Source organism: Biomphalaria glabrata, chromosome 10, assembly GCF_947242115.1.
Source record: "Biomphalaria glabrata chromosome 10, xgBioGlab47.1, whole genome shotgun sequence".
Taxonomy (NCBI): Eukaryota; Metazoa; Mollusca; class Gastropoda; family Planorbidae; genus Biomphalaria; species Biomphalaria glabrata.
Genome location: NC_074720.1, coordinates 13946587 through 13964962, shown reverse-complemented (window position 1 = coordinate 13964962; position 18376 = coordinate 13946587). Strand labels below are relative to the sequence as shown.

The following is an 18376-nucleotide window of genomic DNA, read 5'->3' as shown; positions in this document are numbered from 1 at the left end:
CTTTGGAGTAACAGAAGGAGACTTCATATAAGACAAACACTTCATTACTTGTGATTGTTAGCTGCTGATTATTTCAAACAAGTCTTTCAAAATATTGACTGATTAGGTTCAAAATTACCTTTTACTTTCTGCTTTTGTTACCTTTTTTTTTACCTTTAAAGAATCTTTTTTGGGAGATAGTGAATTTCTAATGATAAATCCCTTAACTTAGAATGATATGTAAAAAGGTAGTAAAGCGCAGTGCAATGATTACATTAGCAGTAGAGAAAATTATTTTAAACATTTTTCTACGAAATTAAATAAAAATCAAATGCTAAATTGCTAAATCACACCCAGAAGTAATATAAATACCACAGTAAAAAAAGCTTCCTTTTAAATCTTTTATTCCTGCTACTCTCCTCTATCCTCATCTCATTCTATACATGTCATTACACACACTGACTTTTATTTTTTCAAAGGTACTATCTTACAGTTCATATTTTTGATTAACTTTCATTCATAAGATAAATTATGTAAACAGTTCATTCATTTAAAAAAATGGTAAAAAGTTGTTATAGATTGAAACATATAGCACTCAATATTAACATGGTATAAACAATATCTATCTCAAGAATTTAACTTTAGTTTTTAGAAGATAAAGGCTTCAAGGGTCTGCTCATTCTCCTGCCTGAACTGTTAAGTTTAACATAATCACTTGCGGACAGTGTGGCTAACTGTAAGCTGCTGGCTCCCATTGGGATTTTCACTTTCCAATAAAGTCCTGGGTATTTTACAATTTCTGAGTTGACAACATCTACCATGTCCTCCATCAGTTCTTGAACTGCAGCAAACTCTGGGCCTCGTACAACTATGGTAATAACGGTAGCATCCTCTTTGTGAGACTGCTGGAGGAAGAGTTTTTCAGATTCAGTTGAAGCATAGATATGATCTTGCCAGTCCATTCTTTCATCAAGAAAGTCATGGATCTGAGCAGAGATGTTTAAAAAAATTGCAGATGGACAATGGAAGGGGAAGGTGAATACTACAGCCAATTCCTTGCTGTGGCTGTTGGCTGGCCACACTTCTTTGAGTGGGCTCAGGTCACAATCTCTGTTATACCATGGAAGAACTAACACTGGGCGGTTATGAATAGGACTGGTGGGAATGTCCGGTTCAGGAATGGTGTAGCATATTTCAAACATGGGCAGAAGCTCCAGCATCTCTTCTGTGTCCTCATTGGACAGCTTGAGGTGGAACCACAAACTGTTAAGCAGTGGTCGTGCCAGTTCTCCAGTCAGGAGGAAGTGGTTTGCGCTTTCCTGAAACTGTTCTCTGTTGAGTCGACCTTTGCACATAAATACTTTGTTCTCATAATTAAGGAACTCTCTCATATCATGGCGGTAAAGACTAGACATCATGTCTGTTAGCAGCTTTGGTTTCTGAAATACAATCTGAGATAGACCAGGATCATTTTCATACCAGATGATATCACCAACATCGCACATGAATCGAACACATTCCTTTAGCTCCGCTTCTTTGACATCATACCTGTCAGCCACATCTTGCACATCATCCCAGTAGAGGTAGGGTCCTTTTGTCTGCTTGATTGCAGCTCCTAACCTCTTCCAGTGTGCTGGAATGTGCCGCTGTGCATGTGGGAACAATTGCTGGTTTATAGTAGCATGTTCAAGCTCATCCACAAGCTGAACTATGCCCTCCATACTGTTAGAAGAACTGACTGAAGCCACTCCTGGGATAATTTTCAATGGGTTCAGGAGTATAAATTTTATCTTTTGTTGCCTGATGCGAAGAAGTTTCAAAATAGCTTCTTCCATATCTGTCAGTTCTGCTTGGCCAGGTTTTTCAAGGCTTGCTATGTCAGATTCAAGTATCTTTAATTCTTCTTGTAATTCTTGATCTTTTTTGTTCAGATGCTGCATTGTTAAATCCATGGCAAGCTCATGGTGAGGTTTTTCTGGCACTGCTGGGGTGCTTGTGTTTCTGATTGACTCCATCTCGCTTCTATGGCCAATGCTCAGAGCATCATCTTCCTCATCTTCTTCAAAATCTTCAGATGGTGCACATAGTGCTTTCAACTCTTGTTCAGAAACAATGGTCTTCAAATCATCTTCATCCTCCTGCTGATGAAGCAAGTCCACCTGTGCACCAATTACTTTGACCACAACCCCTGGACAGCTGGCCCTCAACATATCTAACCACTGGCCAATGGCATCGTAGAATCGGTTCTCATTAAAAGTGGCAGCATTGTACACAAGAAGAACTAACGCCTTGCTGTCTAAAAATAATTTGTAAAGAGTCCTATAAACTATGTCTCCACCAAAGTCATTCAGAACAAACTCCACATTGTTTTCTGTTTTCCAGATTGTTTGCTTCAGTATTCTTGTCTTCTCCCTTACCCCATCACTCAGCTTTGGCTTTCTCTGAGACAGCACATGGGCAAGGCTTGTCTTTCCACACTGGCTTTCTCCAAGAAGCATAATCTTTTGGCGCTGAAGATTCTCTGTCTTGATAATCATCAGTTTCTTAAGATACTTAAAGATGTTTTCTGGCTTGTCTGTTCTCCATATCTCTGGTGGTGGCTGCTCCAGGGGATTTTTGTACAGCCACAGGCCAGCCTTGACCAATTGGTGGTAAACATGGGCCTGGGTTAGTCCTTTTAGGCGATGTAATTCCATGGGCAGTGTTCTAATCTTATTACTGGTGAGGTCAAGAGTGTGGAGCTGAGTAAGTTCACAGAATTCATCAGGCAGAAGGATAATACTGTTTTGTTCAAGTACTAGAATTTTCAGGGCTTGTAAATCTGTGGTACAAATAATGTCTGAGCATTAGTTGTCTTACAAGCACACACTTCTTAATTACACAGTAAAACCTTTTTCTGACCTAACATTGTCATAAGGCTAAAATAAAGTCTGAAGTCTAATTTTATTGGTCCTACCAAATTAACTCTATTGCTAGGCAGCGTAACAAGCATTAGATTATAATTTTAATTTCCTCACTCTTTTGAGTTTTGGTGTTGCTATTTTATCTATTTTTGAAAAACACCTACAACTTAACATTTTATTAGGCTGAGCGGTAAAGCACTTGGCTTCCGAACCGGGGTCCCAGGTTCAAATCCCATTGAAGACAGGGATTTTTAACCCAGTTTTAATGGGTACCTGACATTAGTTGGGAAAGTAAAGGTGGTTGGTCATTGTGCTGACCAAATGACACCCTTGTTAATTATTGGCTACAGAAACAGATGACCTTTAAAAGAGGAACTAGCATTTTAATTTAATTTAATACAATATAATAACTCGATTCTCAGTAAGTAATAGTTTATATAAATACAGATATATATAATTATAGTATATTCAATGTTTTGTTTTTTCGTTGCAATTTGAAAAAAAAAATCTCTTCACAGTCCTATTTCTGTACTTTGATTGGTGTAACATTTTGTTCAATGTTTATTCCTGTACTTACATCTGATTTCTGGAGGAATGATGGTGATGTTGTTCTCAGCCAGGTTTAGCTCTTCCAAATGTTCCATGTTAGCAATAGTTCTAGGAATTAAGTCTAGCTTATTGCAGGCCATCCTCAACACTTTTAAACTTTTGAGTCTGCCAATGTCTTCATGGAACTCTGTCAACTGATTGTGAGACAGGTCCAGAATTTTCAACATTTGAAGGTTATAAATGCTGTCTGGTATTGTCTGGAACAGTCACACAATGATGTTGATAAAAAGTTAACTAACTTATAATGTTCTGTTTATTAACTAGTGATTACAAACTTAAAGCAATGAACTATGTCATCCACAAATGGCATGTTAACGTGGAGGACTTGGATGAAGAATTAAAGAATCAAATTAACTCTTTCTCTCCATAATTATTTTTCACATTCCGATGGAATTATTCATTTTGCTCATTTGTGTTTCACTACCATGTTATGATTAAACTTCAATAACTTTTTGTATGTAATCAGGAAATGTTATATTAGGTATATAATTATAGAAGAATGCCTGCTCATTTTATATAGAACAAAAAATTAATTTATTTAATGGGGTCAAATCATCAGTTAGGAGAGAAAGAGTTAATGGTTTGTTTCCTGTCTGTTTGCTTATTTTGATTCCTAAGGTACATTACCTGTAGAAAGTTCTTGCTCAGGTAGAGTTCTTCCAGGTTTGTGTTGGCCATGTAAGGGAGGCTGTTCAGCTTGGTGTTCTCCAGGTCCAGGACCTGTAGGCCTGCCATCTCAAAGACTACTGCTGGGATGTGCTCTGATTTGATCTGACCTTTCCTTAGAAGACCTTCCATGTAAGGTGTATTTACTACACTGCAAAAACTCCTGAAATTAAATTCCAACCACCTTTGTTGATTTACATTCATTTCTATATGCAAGGATAAATTACAATTTGGATGTTATTCGCTAAATTTTATTTCTTATTGTAATTATGACTAATTGAATTGAAATGTAAAAACAAAAAAGCTCCTAATTGATTGAGGATAATAGCTTTGTCATATTAAAGTTAGTTAAAGTTAGCACTGATGCAGCACACTTGTGTTTGTTGTTGTGACCATCTTGAAGGTTTGGGCCTTAATTTATATATCCATGACAAGAGTAGAGAGGCTGAATAGCTGTTGATTCTGTCCTAGTAAACATTTGCCATTTTACTTTTGAGTCCTCTCATATAGGTAGCTGACATCTGGTGCAGATAAAATATAAAAAATTTGGTGGCTCTGGAAATACAACACTCACCTAAATCACATGACCACAGAAATAAGTACTGATATACAGGAATAGATATTTATATAGTCTTATTGCTGATTGACTAGTATCAAGTTATAAACAGGACATTTGTTCTCACCTATAGTTAAGAGCCAGGACTCTCAATTTTGTCAACCTGGAGAGTGTGTCAGGCAATGTTTCAATGGAGTTGCCCCAGAGGTAAACTTCCTCTAGATCCAGACATTGGGCAATCTCTGGGGGCAAGGAAGTGATGTTGGTCTGTTGTAAGTTGAGCTGGACAAGTTTGGTCAGCTGTCCTATCTCCGGCAATAAAATGTTCACCTAGTGATTGGACATGGTCAAAAATGGTCAGTAATTGGGATTTCATTGATAGCGCTGATAAAATTGTATTAATATTGAACTAAGTGCTGATAAAATTGTATTAATATTGAACTAAGTGCACCGTCAAGACATTGAAGAAGAATGCAGTCGTTATCTGCAATATGATTGGATATTAGAATGCCTCAAAATTTGAGACCTAATCATTTAATCATTTTAAAAAAATTCGAGGATAATTCTTAGTTTTAAGAAGTTTGTGTGAGGCTTTGATTTTTAAGGAGATGAAATAGATATCTAAACACTAGATTATTGTGATGATTTGTGTGTTTTTCTATGTATTACACTTCTAATGTAATCTGAATGTTTTCTATAATATGTATCACATCAAGGTAATAGTTATGGAAATGAAATAGTTGTTTTGTTTCTGGTCATGTTTTAGTCATTTAGTATGTTAAGTTTTCTCTTGAAAATGTAAATGTAGAAACACTTGGAGCAAGCTATTTCCACAAAACTTATCTTTGCCTATTGTCTTGTCTCTGTGTGTTTCTCACATTTTTCTGTCACTTTGTTTTTCTCAAGCCGTATTTATTTATCAATTCGAACAAGGTCAACTTTTTAACTTCTATATTTTTTTTCCTCTTTGACTTATTGGATTGTTACATGAAAGGGCACAGGGTGTTCTAAATAAAAATCAACACTAAACCTTAACCAGCAAACTGTGCAGGGTAGTCTGTCTTCTGGTTGGCAATACTATTATTACAAAAATACACCATCAGTTTTTGCAAAGAACAAAGGCCTCTCCTGGTCATTGTCCAATGCCTTCACACAGTCCCATAACTAGCTACGAAGGACTGTTGTAGCTGACCTTATTTCTACTCAGGTTGAGTACTTTCAGACTGCTTATTCTGAAGATGGCTGGTGGTATGAAGGGCAGGTTGCACTCAGCTATGTTTAGCTCTGTTAAGCACGTCAACTGAGCCATCTCCGCGGGCAGGCCGCCAAAGTCAGTGCTGCTGGAGCATCGGATCCCGTTCTTGGACAGATCCAGCTTCTCTAGCTTCTTCATGTTCCGTATCTCAGTGGAGACGGACCGGATGTTGTTAGAGGATACATTCAGCTCGCCTACCGTGTCCTTGGCTGAAAGAGACGAACACAGTGGGATACACAACATACACGGCATCATGGGAAATATTGGACCCATTGCTGAGCCAAACAACATTATAACTAAAGAAGGAAAATAGTCTTAAAAATCTATTTGAAAGATGTCGTCTATAAATAGAATTTTTCGAACATAATTCTTAGTATTAAGAAGTTTGAGTGAGGCTTTCATTTTTAGCGACCCCCTAAAGGGGAAAAGGCGCTATTAGTTTTGTGTGGCCTGTCTGTCCGTCCGTCCCGTTTAGACCCGAAGCTTGAAGAGAAAATGAAAATCGGTCATCATGATAATTTAGACCATTCAAAGTTCTGATGCAACGGCTACTTTTTTCTTTACCGAAAGTGAACCATCTAATTTTTTAATTTATATATGCAAGCAGATTTTTCAAAAAAATTATACCACCTTTAAATGAAAAACTTCAGGGGAGGTACGTTTTTTTTAAAAAGGTCAGACTTCTTCATTAATAAATCCGCTTCATTAATAGATTCGCACATTGGTACAAAAAAATTGCATCTAAGGTCACAATGGAAAAAATATCTATGGATCAGTGTAAAATAGATTTTCCATTTATTAACTAACTCATGGAATAGAATACTGATTCAAATGTTATTTTAAAAAATAATTTTAATACGAACTACGTTTTAATTGTAAGTTTTAAAAAAACCTTCTTACATTAGGCTATACACTTGACAACAATCTAATTTACATTTATACATAAATAGAGGCCAGACATAGATATAGATTTAGATTTAATTGTATTAAACAATTTGAACAAAATTTACATTTATAATAGGCCTACATTAAGAAAATAGTTTATCTTCTAATAGCAGAATTATTTATTATGTAAGCAGTAGCATCACATCAAGAAGTGAATCTGAATCCAACAGCACAAGTGCATATAACCTAGTAGTAGCCCTACTAATCCTGATCATAATATTGCTCTAGTTACGTCTAGTAGATCTAGATTATATTTTTAGATTTCTAGATTCTAGTCTAGATTAGGCTATAGATTTAGTTCTGGATCTTTATCTAGTCTATTTAGTCTAGACCTAAACCTATTCTAGGTGGAGATCTAGATAGATTTAGATTTAGAACTAGTCTAGAAATCAAGTCATTTCTTGTTCTAGCCTAGATTCCAAATCTAGCTCTAGTCTGAATTCTAGTTCTAGATTTTAGTTCTAGTTCTATCTAGATCAAGTCTAGATCTAGATCAAGAACTAGAGATCTAGTCTAGATGTAGATTCTAGATCTAGACTATATCATATCTAGAACTAGTCAAGAAATCTAGATCTTGTCTAGATCTAGATTCTATAATCTATAAATAATATATATCCTGGATCTAGTCTACACCCTTTAAGTAAATAGAGCGATTATGATCAGGATTAGTAGGCCTACTAGTGGGTAGTAGTGTATTAGCCTATGCTGTTGGCATGGGAAACCTGTTAAGCTGTGCAGGCTAATTTTTTTTTTAATTCCTTACTACGTCTACTCCAATATATTAATCGAAAGTTGGGAAGAAGTAGCTATCTTGGAGCAGTGGCGTCATTGTGGGGGGGGGGGGGGTCGGGGGCGGTCTGCATAGGTCGACACCATTTTGGGGGTGGCAACCAAGTTGGAAAAGTTATATCATGGCAAAAGCAGACACATCGGAAAAGATAATTATAAAATCTCAAGATATATCTTGGAGCAGTGACGTCACTAGAAGGGTGCGATCCGCACCGGTCGACACCATTTTGGGGGTGACAACCAAGTTGGAAAAAATATAACTTGGTAAAAGCAGACACATTGGAAAAGATAATAATAAAATCTCTGATATATGCCCAAATACGCCTTGACACATCTAGATGGTAGTTGTAGTGTAAATGATACAGCACAACATTATACCATTTAAAGTATAACAAAAGAAACCTGTTCATATGATATTAAGTCTGTTTATAATTTTAATTAAATATTATTGTAAAATTTGCAATAACATTTGAATAAATGTAATCAACATTGGAATTTAACATTTGAGTTTAAAAAAAAACAAACTAACTATAGTGTTCATTGGAACATATTTCAAGACAGTTGATGGGAAGGAGTGACACCCTGAGCTACCGCACTACGTCCACCGACACTGTATCGGGAGGTTTCCATGCTGATCTTAGGTGATCACTTAACGCTACTCTACTTATTCCAGAAGAGTTAGAAGAGTCTTATCAAAGACGATGTGAGGCGCTGTTTGCTTTTATGTGAAAAATAACGCCAAATTAAAAAAAATTCTTTAAACGATCAAAACAAGAATATGACTTAAAAAATATATTTCTCGTCCATTGGTGAATTTGATGGGGGCTGCCTCTGAGTTTGTGATCTTCGTAATCTTGTTAAGGAGATGAAATAGATATATACACTACATTATTTGTGATCATTTGTGTGTTTTTCTATGTAATGCACTTCTAAGGTAATCTGATTGCTTTCTATGTATTGCACTTCTAAGGTAATCTGAATGTTTTCTGTGGATTGCACTTCTAAGATAATCTGAATGTTTTCTATGTATTGCACTTCTAAGGTAATCTGAATGTTTTCTGTGGATTGCACTTCTATGGTACCGGATAATCTGAATGTTTTCTATGTATTGCTCACCAACAAAGCTTATGTAAGGGAAAGAACTCTGCACTTACAACCATGTCTCAATAATGTAGAAGTTATTTCTGTTATTTCATATCAAACAAAACAATTAATTGACTAATTGGCTACTTTTTTACTTTTCATTTTTTTAGGCACAATAAATAATTATTTAAAGTTTCTTAGCACTTGACCTATATTCAATAAGTAGGGTAAGTAGGGATTAGGGGCAGAACATGGACTAAATTGGACCGATGTGCCAAAAACCCAAAATATCATTTTAAGTCCGGCTTAAAGGTCACCATGGCGCTGTTCGCTTCTCTTTGGAACTATCAAAATATCTCATTCGTGACGTTCTGACCCCCTTCTCTAGTTACACTCACGTAAGGATCTCATTTAATGACACTTGACATTATAATATTGACACGTAACTTACGGTTAAGGAGATTGAAAGGTATGCTGGTCATCCCCTGTCCAGACCAGTCAATGATTTTCAGTCCAGACGCTGTTAACTCTGGCTGTGGAATGGATGGAGGTCGGATCTTTTTGTCATCTTAAATCACAAAAAAAAAATAAAATACATTGGTTACTTATGTAAATTATTTAATAGTTTTAATTGAACTGGTAGTATAGAGACCTTTTTTTTTTCATTCAGCAGCTCAACGAGTGAATGAGTTTCAGCTATTATTTTTTTTTTTATATAAATGCTTCACAGATCATTTGTACCTTTTAACTTTGTATCACATTCCCAAACATATAACATGTGTCAAATCTGTCCTTATTAGCTTTCCTTCGTTTTGGACTTATTTCTTTCACCGCATCCCCCCCCCCCTCAATCCCTAGTTTTTATCATTTGATGCTGATAAACGATGTCAAGGACGCTTATTGTTACCAAGAAAATATTTTAAAAAAAATCGAAGTACAATGTTATTTAATGCACTGGCCTAAAATTTTTAAATGCACAATTATATCCGGGTCTTGCCCATTTGTTTTTTTTTTTCTAGAGAGGTTGTTAGTTACGCTGCTGTCATAGAATCAATGATTCCTTCATATTGGACTTAGTTTGTGCTACGTACAGTACTAAAAAAAAAGTGCACAAAAATGATCGTATAGCTTTTAAAAGAACATGTTGTGTACACCGGATACACCAACAAGCTACAACTATATATATATATACACACACACACACATACACATATAATATGTATATGTATATACAGGGCTTTTTGTTTGTGACGGTACCGCACCAGTAGGAACTGCCGGCTAATTTTTCAATGTGGGGAAAATATCTATCTATGTATATATAGGCCTACAATTCTCTTCATGGCTCAAGAGTTTGGAACCAAGTAATGGAAAGATCACTCATTTGTTTCTGCAAGTCTGGCGGACTAGAGTTACCCCACGTAATGTTAGAGGCGAAAAAATAGCAGGGCCGGACTTATCCATGGAAAGAGAACAAGTAATCTATTATAGCTTTTTTTTTTTTATATAGCGCTACTTTCATGCTTATAGCATGATCAGAGCGCTTTTGGTCCAATCTCATTTGTGGACCAGTGGGGGGAAGGGGGTATCTAGGAGTTGGTTTTCCGTGCTGCCTTTAGGCGCTCAGTAAACGCAACTCTGTCCGAGTCGGGTGTCGAACCTCGAGCCCCCTGCTAGGTAGCCAAACCAAGCCAAGTTCAAGCGCACTTGGCCTCTCGACCACGCTTCCCACCACTCTTTATTTCGCGGGGCCCAGTTTGGGTAGGGATACGGATATATTCGTCTTTGCATTTTATTCATTCTTTACTACGCACAGAATTACTACACGAGCCTTGTGTGTAGCGAAGTCATACAGTATATCATAAGAATTCTTTTTCCTACATAGATCACGCTCAATAGAAAGAATTACCAAATGTTTCAATCTATCTACGATAATAGTTGACCTCAAGTAATTCTTCATTAGTTTGAGGCTCGAGAAGCTTCTTTCACCAGATTCCACAATTACATGATAATGCGTTTTTTTTATCGTGCGTAGGATTGGTCTTTTCCATATTTAATGACACCCCAAAATGACAACTTTTGTCTATATATTTCTGGAGATTTGTATGAGTTTTCAAAAGATTTTAATAATTTCCGTAGATTTCCCGGACTTTTTTTGTATATTTTGCAATTTCAGGAGATTTCCAGGAGCTCCCGGTAAATCAGGAGACCGCGGTAAATCTGTTATAAGTAAAGTTATAAAATGGTTTAATTTAATAATGTACACCTAGAATAAGCGTGGGTCCTATGAAAGTGCAGGGCTCACTGCGGTCTCATAGGTTGCAGTAGCCTAGGACCTAGTATATCTATCTATATCTATATATATATAGCTTGTAAGAAAATACCCACTATAGTTGAATCACTTATCTTAATAATGGTTCTTACCCCTAGAACTAGCAGCGCTTTGGTCTTTGATCAGACTTTTGCTCGACAGAGTTTTGGAAAGAGATGGGGACCGTTTTCTATTTGCTAATCCCGACTTGACTGGCGAGAGAGACTTCCGGGTCACGGCTCCACTTCCACCCTTCGCCCTGTCTGGAGAAGGCGAGTTCTTGAGACTTGATTTCCTGCGATTCGTCGGGGATACTTTTGGAGACAACTTGGATGGAGAGAAGGAGGAGCCTCTCCTGCCAGATACGTCTTTAGTGGAACCTCTTCGTGGCGAGGTGTCCTTGCTCGTGCTTCTCTTGGGCGAGGTGTCCTTTATGGAGCTTCTCCTAGCGTTCCTTTGCGGGGATGAGTCTTTTGTGGAACTTCTTCTGGGACTCGATTGACTAGACATGTCGCTTTCTGGCCTCAGGTCAAACTGTAAATGTAAAATATGCGCTATTTATACTGTCATGTTGTTTTGTGTCTATAGTTTAGGGCAGTGTTTCCCAAAGTGGGGTACGGGAAGACTGTAAAGGGGGTACGCATTGCACCTTATTAACTATGCTGATTTTAAAAAAATACCTATTTATGTTCATTTTTCTCATTGATGCAAGGCGAGGGGTATTCAGCGTTACAAAAATTATAAAAGTTTTGGGAAACACTGGTTTAGGGTGATAAATAATAAATAAATATGTTTTCAATTTTGGTTTGGAATTAAGAATCTCGCACTTTCTGTTTCTCTCTCTCTGTCTGTCTGTCTCTCTCTCTCTCTCTCTCTCTCTCTCTCTCAAGTGCTTTTTTTTTCTTATTGTAAACACAGCGCTAAATAAAAACACTTCAGCCACGATAAGCTGTCTCTCCTAGGGTGTCGGTCTGAGAGACAGAGTCGGCTGCATAGATAAGAAACTACTTACTTTGACACTTCTTGAGGATGCCCTGGTGACAGTGACCTCTGGTACATGACATCTCTTGTCGTCCATAACCTTTTTAAAAGTCTGTAATTGTTGCTGTACTAAACCCTTGCTCTAATGTTATCCAATGTATATGATGGAATACGTGACTTCATTCGTTTCTGCCACCAGCAATTATATCCTGCTAGTATGTTAATTGGATGATCGAGTAATCCATTTTAGGTGAGTCACATGATATATTAGGATCTTTTTTTGAAACATGTGTGGATTATAGAGAGGTACCTTGGAAAGGTATCTGACACGTGTCACCAGGTACCATGCCTATGTCACACCTTAAGGTCCAGACAGTCCCAGCTGTTGTAGTGCTGAACGTTTATTTCAGCCTCGTTAGCACGTCAAACACACACACACACACACGCTCCTTCTGTCCACGTAGCACTTATAAGGGCTAATCTCTTCCTACTGCCGCTCAACTCTCTCAATCTCTTCTCACAGAGGTGAACAATAGAACCTTATCTGGAGAAAACAATTAAGTGATTTTGTCCTGGCTGCTTTGCAAAGGCGTATTCATTAGGAGGTAACCAAATGTAAGGAAGCCGAAACGATACTTTCTCCCACCTCTTCCAGGCCACAATGCCGGTACCCTGCTTTCTCATTGGGTCAGAGCAGTATAAAACAAAGGACCCCCCGGGGGTGGGCTATTATACTTCTACCCTTTTAAAACTAAACTTGCCTAGTCTCCGCCTTTAGCTCTTAATAGTTGAGTGATCTTCCGGAAAGATCAATCACTGTGTTGAAAATCACATTAGTGCCAATAGCAACTGAGCATTTCAAAGGCGCTATGAAAGTTGGACGATACTGACCTTAAGTAGCGCTTGGTGTGCTGAACTATATATTATTATTATTATTAATTAATTAATATGGATCAGACATGTCATTAAATTTGTAATAGAATGAGGCCAACAACAATAAATCTGTGTGACTAGAAATATTTGTACAAAGCTTATATCAACTCATTCTTTGTCGGCTCAAGTTGAAACTTCACACAATTATTTATTGGTATAGACGAGACATGAATCAATAAAAAAAAAGTAACCAATTAGTCAAACTGGTAATTAATACTTTAGTTTTAGGCTATACCGATAAGGGAAACTAATCCTTCAGTATTTACATATATGGCTACATTTGTTGGGTTTATTCCCCTTAAATAATTGTTACCGCTATTTCTCCCTCAGGCATTCTCCGATCAAGTTGATACTTTAAACAATTATTTATTGTACCTAACAAAACACGAATCAATAATTTAAAAAAAAAAAGCAAAAGCCAAATTAGTCAATTAAATATTATCTAATAAAGGAAATAACGTGTACATTATTGATGGATGTAGGTTTAAGGGCGGAGTTCTTCCACTTTAGATAAGCTTTGTTGTTGTTGTTTTTTAAAGGATTAAAAAATATATATTTTGTTTGTTTTCTATTCGAGTCACAGGGGGGATAATTGAACGAAACCAAAACACTGAAATTTAAATAGTTAAAAGAAAACGACTTGAGAGTCTCATATCGTATTCCAGTTCATTTTAAGCTAAACATTTTGTTAATCGAACCACTGGGGACAGTTTTTGACTGATTTGATTGATCTGGCATCCAACATGTTATTATTATATCGACTAACAAACAAACGCTAAAGAGACGTTTAAGTGGCCCGGTATTTTATGTTTTGGTATAGCTGGTCCATTGAAACTGGAACTCTAAATGGTGTTTTCTTCAATGTTAACATTGCCTCAATGAGTTGATTCATTTCATTACAGTAGAATGTGAACAAAGTTTTGGAACTATCTGAACATTGAGTAGATGTGTCAGACTTGAATAATATATGCTTAAAGCTCATGAGTTTGTAGATTTATTTGTACGAGTAACTTAAAAGTTATGGTATCCACTTACCTGGTTACTTGTAGGTTTAAATAGGTCAGGTCTCTCACATGTGTGCGCAGTAATCGCTTTATGTTTTTTTTAAATTATGTGTTCTAAGCTGGTATCATATCCAGGTCCAGGGTTATAATATAATTAGAACTAGTAGTTCCCTTGGGTCTCAACATAGAATCATTACTTAACTGACAAGTGGACTTTTAGAGTTTAAGGCCTGCTAGTGTACCTCTGACATTTGACATGGCGCTGGGGTGGGGGGGGGGATAAATAAGATCCACTTAGTAGCCCCCTTTAACTGCAACTCCCTCCCCGACAACACACGCACAGACGCCACTATTGTGTCTATTACCGATTTATTTTGGCTATCAACCAGTCGATATTCTTTAGGATCTCCATGATCCGGTGGCTGGGGGGGGGTGAAACTTGCTTGGACACGGTGTATTCAGTTCCCCTGTGGCTTATCTCGTAATCTAGTAGAGCATGAAGGTTCCCGTCTAGCGTGGAAAGCCCTCGAGAATATCCTCGACAATAGTGCATTTCCTAAAAAAAATGATTATTCTCCCTTGGCGTAGTAACTTTTGCATGGGTACTAAACTAAAACGTGCTATCTACAAAGCTCTCTCCACTGAGCCCATACCAGGTCTTAGTGGACATACCTGTCGCCTTTTACCAGACCTGAGATCACACTTGTGTGTTGTTTGGACCTAGAAATAGTATTGGACATACATTAGATACACCCTTTATAGAAGTCAATGAAAAACGTGTTAGTGTCTGCTACTTGAGCGCAGTTGACCTCACACTTACCGCCTAGCTCTTTCCTTATAATAATGTAAGACACTAAGACCATTATATCGTGTTTACTACAGGGTATGCTGGGACACTTTAAATGAAGGTTTACGTTAATAGCAATTATATGGAGAGAGAGAGAGAATATACGTAGACTTGATAGATCCACTTAAGTCCATATTTGTTGACCACCACGAAGCAGCTTGATATACTTCAAGAACTATAGCTATGTGGGTCTTTGTCGGTTGAGAAACTTAGCAAGCCTACGTGAGAACCGCTGACGTTGTTACAAACCGTGTTTACACTGAGAGATATTTCTTGAATGTCTGCCTTCGTGCTAGGGACCTAATAGAATGGCTGGGGTGGGGGAGAAAATCAATAAGCTATAAAGCCCGTATTGAATGTCTGATTTTATTTTGCTGTCTCCTGGGCATGCAAGAGTTAGTTAGATGGCTGCTACCAGACACACAAGCAACGGGAACGTATAGGTTGAAACTATTGTGTGTGTGTGTGTTTCTCTTGACAACAAAAAGTGTGTGCGGGGGAACGGCGCTTACTTTTAGAAATAGTTATATTTCAGCTCTCTAATCTTAGAGTTTGTTAAGTCACTAAACCATGGAATTTACATAACAGCTAAACTATCAGCTAAGTTTAAAAAAAAACAACACATTGATGCTAGAGCTCCCCTACACGTATCCAAACCTGACATGGTCATTCCTTCACCCTTCTCTTAGTCCGTTGGACCGTTGGGGCACCTCACAAGATTTGTCAACCATCTTTCTCCATTCCTCTCTGTCTTTTGCCTTGGATAGAACCTCTTTCAATGGCAGGCCCTTCCATTATTTTATGTTGTCTTCCCATCGCTTTCTCTGTCTGCCTCTTCTTCTTTTCCCGGTACTGTTCACTGATGGAAGGTCTTTGCAAGCCCCGAAGACCTAGTAATATGGCCATAGAGTTTTATTTTCAGTTTTTTTTTTTTTTTTTTTTTTTTTACACTTCATTCCAGGTATCACATTTAAAGACCGCATTTAAATGTATATTATGAAAGGCTAATCTATTATTATGTATATATGCTGTCGTGACTATGTTTGTTTATATCAATTGTCGCCCCTAGTGTTTGTTTATATTTGTAAACTGAGGATTGTGTACTGACTATCTTCTGTGTCTTGACCTGTGTGGAGTTATTTTCGTCATTCATTCTAATAAAGCTGTAAATATTAAACACTGCTTTTGTTATATAAAAGTACTATGAATACATATACTGTAGTTTTATGATTTATTAATTCATTGATTTCTTTTGATTTCTTGAATAATGTCACTTTGTATTCATCTCTCTCTCCTTCTCTATCTCTCTCTCTCTTTCTCCCTCTCTCTCTCTCTCTCTTTCCTTCCTTTTTCAGCCTCACCCCTTTTTTTTCTTTGTAAAATTGGTATCAAGGAAAGAGAAGAAAAAGGGAGCTTATTTAAAAACAAAATCGTTTTCATTAGGCACATTATATGAAAGTACTTTAACTCCTGTTTATTGTTTTATAGCTTGTCTTTCATAGTCCTAGAATTATCGCAGTGTCTAGTTTTGTACACCCACGCCCGCGTTTATACAGTGGCATAATCAGTCTATTAGTGCTCACTTTAACAAAAAAAAAAGTTGATCTTTTCCTAGCAAGCTTTTCAACTGCGCGTGGCCGCTCAATGGCTCAATGATTATTAAATGTCCACTCGTGTGTCAGTTTCAGGTTGCATGCTTGGTGAATAGGAAAGACTTGATTGTATTGAATCGATATTTCTATAGATGAGTTTGGATCACAGCGAGTCTCGGGGATTTATTGGGGATGCAAGTGCACGTTCAGTTTGGGATGGCAGGACAACCATTTTGAGAGGCACCGACTATTGATGTTCCAGTTTTAGTGCATTCTATTTTAAAAAGACATTAATAAGGCCCCACCTTCCTTGATAGTGTAACTCTTTCTTTTTTCTTTCTTTCTTTGCTCTGTGTTTTTCTTTCTATCTCTCTCTCTTTATTTTATTGCTTTGGTCAAGTTTTATTATCAGTCTTCTCTCTATGTCTCTTTTTTCCTTTTTATCTCTTTTTCTATTTCTTTATTTTTCTTTCTTTCTTTCTCTCTCTCCCTCTTTTTCTCTCTTTCAATCATTGTTACACTAAACTGTTTATATCTCTAGCCCTTGTTCTACTTCTGTTGTTAAGGATCAGCGGCTAGTTGTAGTATTCCCATGAAGTTATTCACTTGTACACAATTATCATTATTTCTAGTTTAACCCTAAAAATATTTTTAGCTGTAAAACAAAATGGTAGTGAGAAAGCTGTGATGATTTGAGAGTTGATATATATCTTGTCCATTCTATAAATGAATTGATTGTGCCTCTAGTGAAAAATCAACTTTTATTTATGGGTTTTGAAGAATGATTTTATAATGTTTTTATTAGATTCAACTAAACTTATCAGCTGATAGAGCCTTATCTTTATGTTTTAGATGTTTTTGTCAGTTGATACTTTTTCCATGTTTTAGTCAGTTGATTTATAACTTGTCCATATGTTTAAATCAGTTGATTTATAACTTGTCCATATGTTTAAATCAGTTGATTTATAACTTGTCCATATGTTTAAATCAGTTGATTTATAACTTGTCCTTATGTTTAAGTCAGTTGATTTATAACTTGTCCTTATGTTTAAGTCAGTTGATTTATAACTTGTCCTTACGTTTAAGTCAGTTGATTTTTAACTTGTCCTTATGTTTAAGTCAGTTGATTTATAACTTGTCCTTACGTTTAAGTCAGTTGATTTATAACTTGTCCTTACGTTTAAGTCAGTTGTGTCTGTATGTTTCAGGTTCTCCTTCAGATGAGCATCATCATCACAGGCAACTACAATTTCTTCAATCTGCTGACCATTACCTTGTGTTTGTCTCTGCTGGATGATTCCTTCTCTCTTTTCTCACAGAAACCTATGAAAGGTAACTTGTAATATCAACTGGTCTATAGGAGGGGTGTGTGTATGTGTGTGAGTAGTGCTTTAATATCAACACAATAATTTACTGCTTTTACCATCTCCAATCTTATTCTTCTATATTCACCAATCAGCATATTCAATTATGAATACAAAAGATTCAACCTTGATTTCAATCTTCATCATACATATATTGTTCTTTCCTTAATAAATAGTTTTGTCTATTCATTCAATGTTTAGTTGCTTTTTTTCATAAAAATTTATGGATTTTGACTAAGTATCCTTTTCTTCAGTAAATGTTTGAAGTCCTAAATTGTATTCTACTCAAACCTGTTCAGGTGCTAATGGCAAAAAGAAGTCTAACACCTGGAGTGTTGTTAGTATACTAGCCAATGTAGTCTTCCCATCAGTCGTACTTGGATACATAGCTTATGAAACCTGGCAACTTTTCAGTCTCAGAATAATGCCTGATTGGACTATCTATTCAAAAATTGGTAAGATAGAATCAAGTAACTGTATTTCTGTTTAAAATGGATGATCTGATTTTTTGTAAGTTTGAAACAAAAATTGTTATGTTTGAGATAAATTTTTAACTTTCAAT

At 36.6% G+C, this 18376-nt stretch overlaps 2 protein-coding genes across 4 annotated transcripts in view; one reads left to right on the top strand and one right to left on the bottom strand.

Annotated features, from left to right (window-relative positions):
* LOC106057967 (lipase maturation factor 2-like) overlaps window positions 1–18376 on the top strand; it is a 37222-nt gene that overhangs the window by 9645 nt on the left and 9201 nt on the right. For both annotated transcript variants that reach the window (XM_056044079.1, XM_056044078.1), the window contains exons 8-9: window positions 17659–17782; window positions 18114–18269. In XM_056044079.1, the coding sequence (XP_055900054.1) occupies window positions 17659–17782; window positions 18114–18269 (280 nt within the window). The remainder of the gene's footprint in view (window positions 1–17658; window positions 17783–18113; window positions 18270–18376) is intronic.
* LOC106057966 (malignant fibrous histiocytoma-amplified sequence 1 homolog) lies at window positions 367–14302 on the bottom strand. Of its 2 annotated transcripts, none has more exons than XM_056044077.1 (8): window positions 14043–14302; window positions 11207–11627; window positions 9237–9353; window positions 5906–6177; window positions 4841–5043; window positions 4119–4320; window positions 3460–3688; window positions 367–2800 (listed from the first exon to the last, which is right to left on the bottom strand). In XM_056044077.1, exons 2-8 carry the CDS (start codon window positions 11601–11603, stop codon window positions 621–623), a joined length of 3600 nt encoding a protein of 1199 aa, XP_055900052.1. In that variant the 5' UTR covers window positions 11604–11627; window positions 14043–14302; the 3' UTR covers window positions 367–620. The 2 variants fall into 2 exon arrangements, with proteins under 2 accessions (XP_055900052.1, XP_055900051.1); XM_056044076.1 differs by lacking the exon at window positions 14043–14302 and adding an exon at window positions 12106–12553.

Excerpts from the sequence above, each read along its gene's own strand:
- LOC106057966 (XM_056044076.1), bottom strand. The coding sequence starts at position 12,171 with ATGGACGACAAGAGATGTCATGTACCAGAGGTCACTGTCACCAGGGCA. Across the intron at positions 9,354-11,206 it reads AAGCGCTGCTAGTTCTAGGG|ATGACAAAAAGATCCGACCT; the intron begins GTAAGAACCATT and ends TTGTGATTTAAG. Across the intron at positions 6,178-9,236 it reads ACCTTTCAATCTCCTTAACC|CCAAGGACACGGTAGGCGAG; the intron begins GTAAGTTACGTG and ends CGTCTCTTTCAG.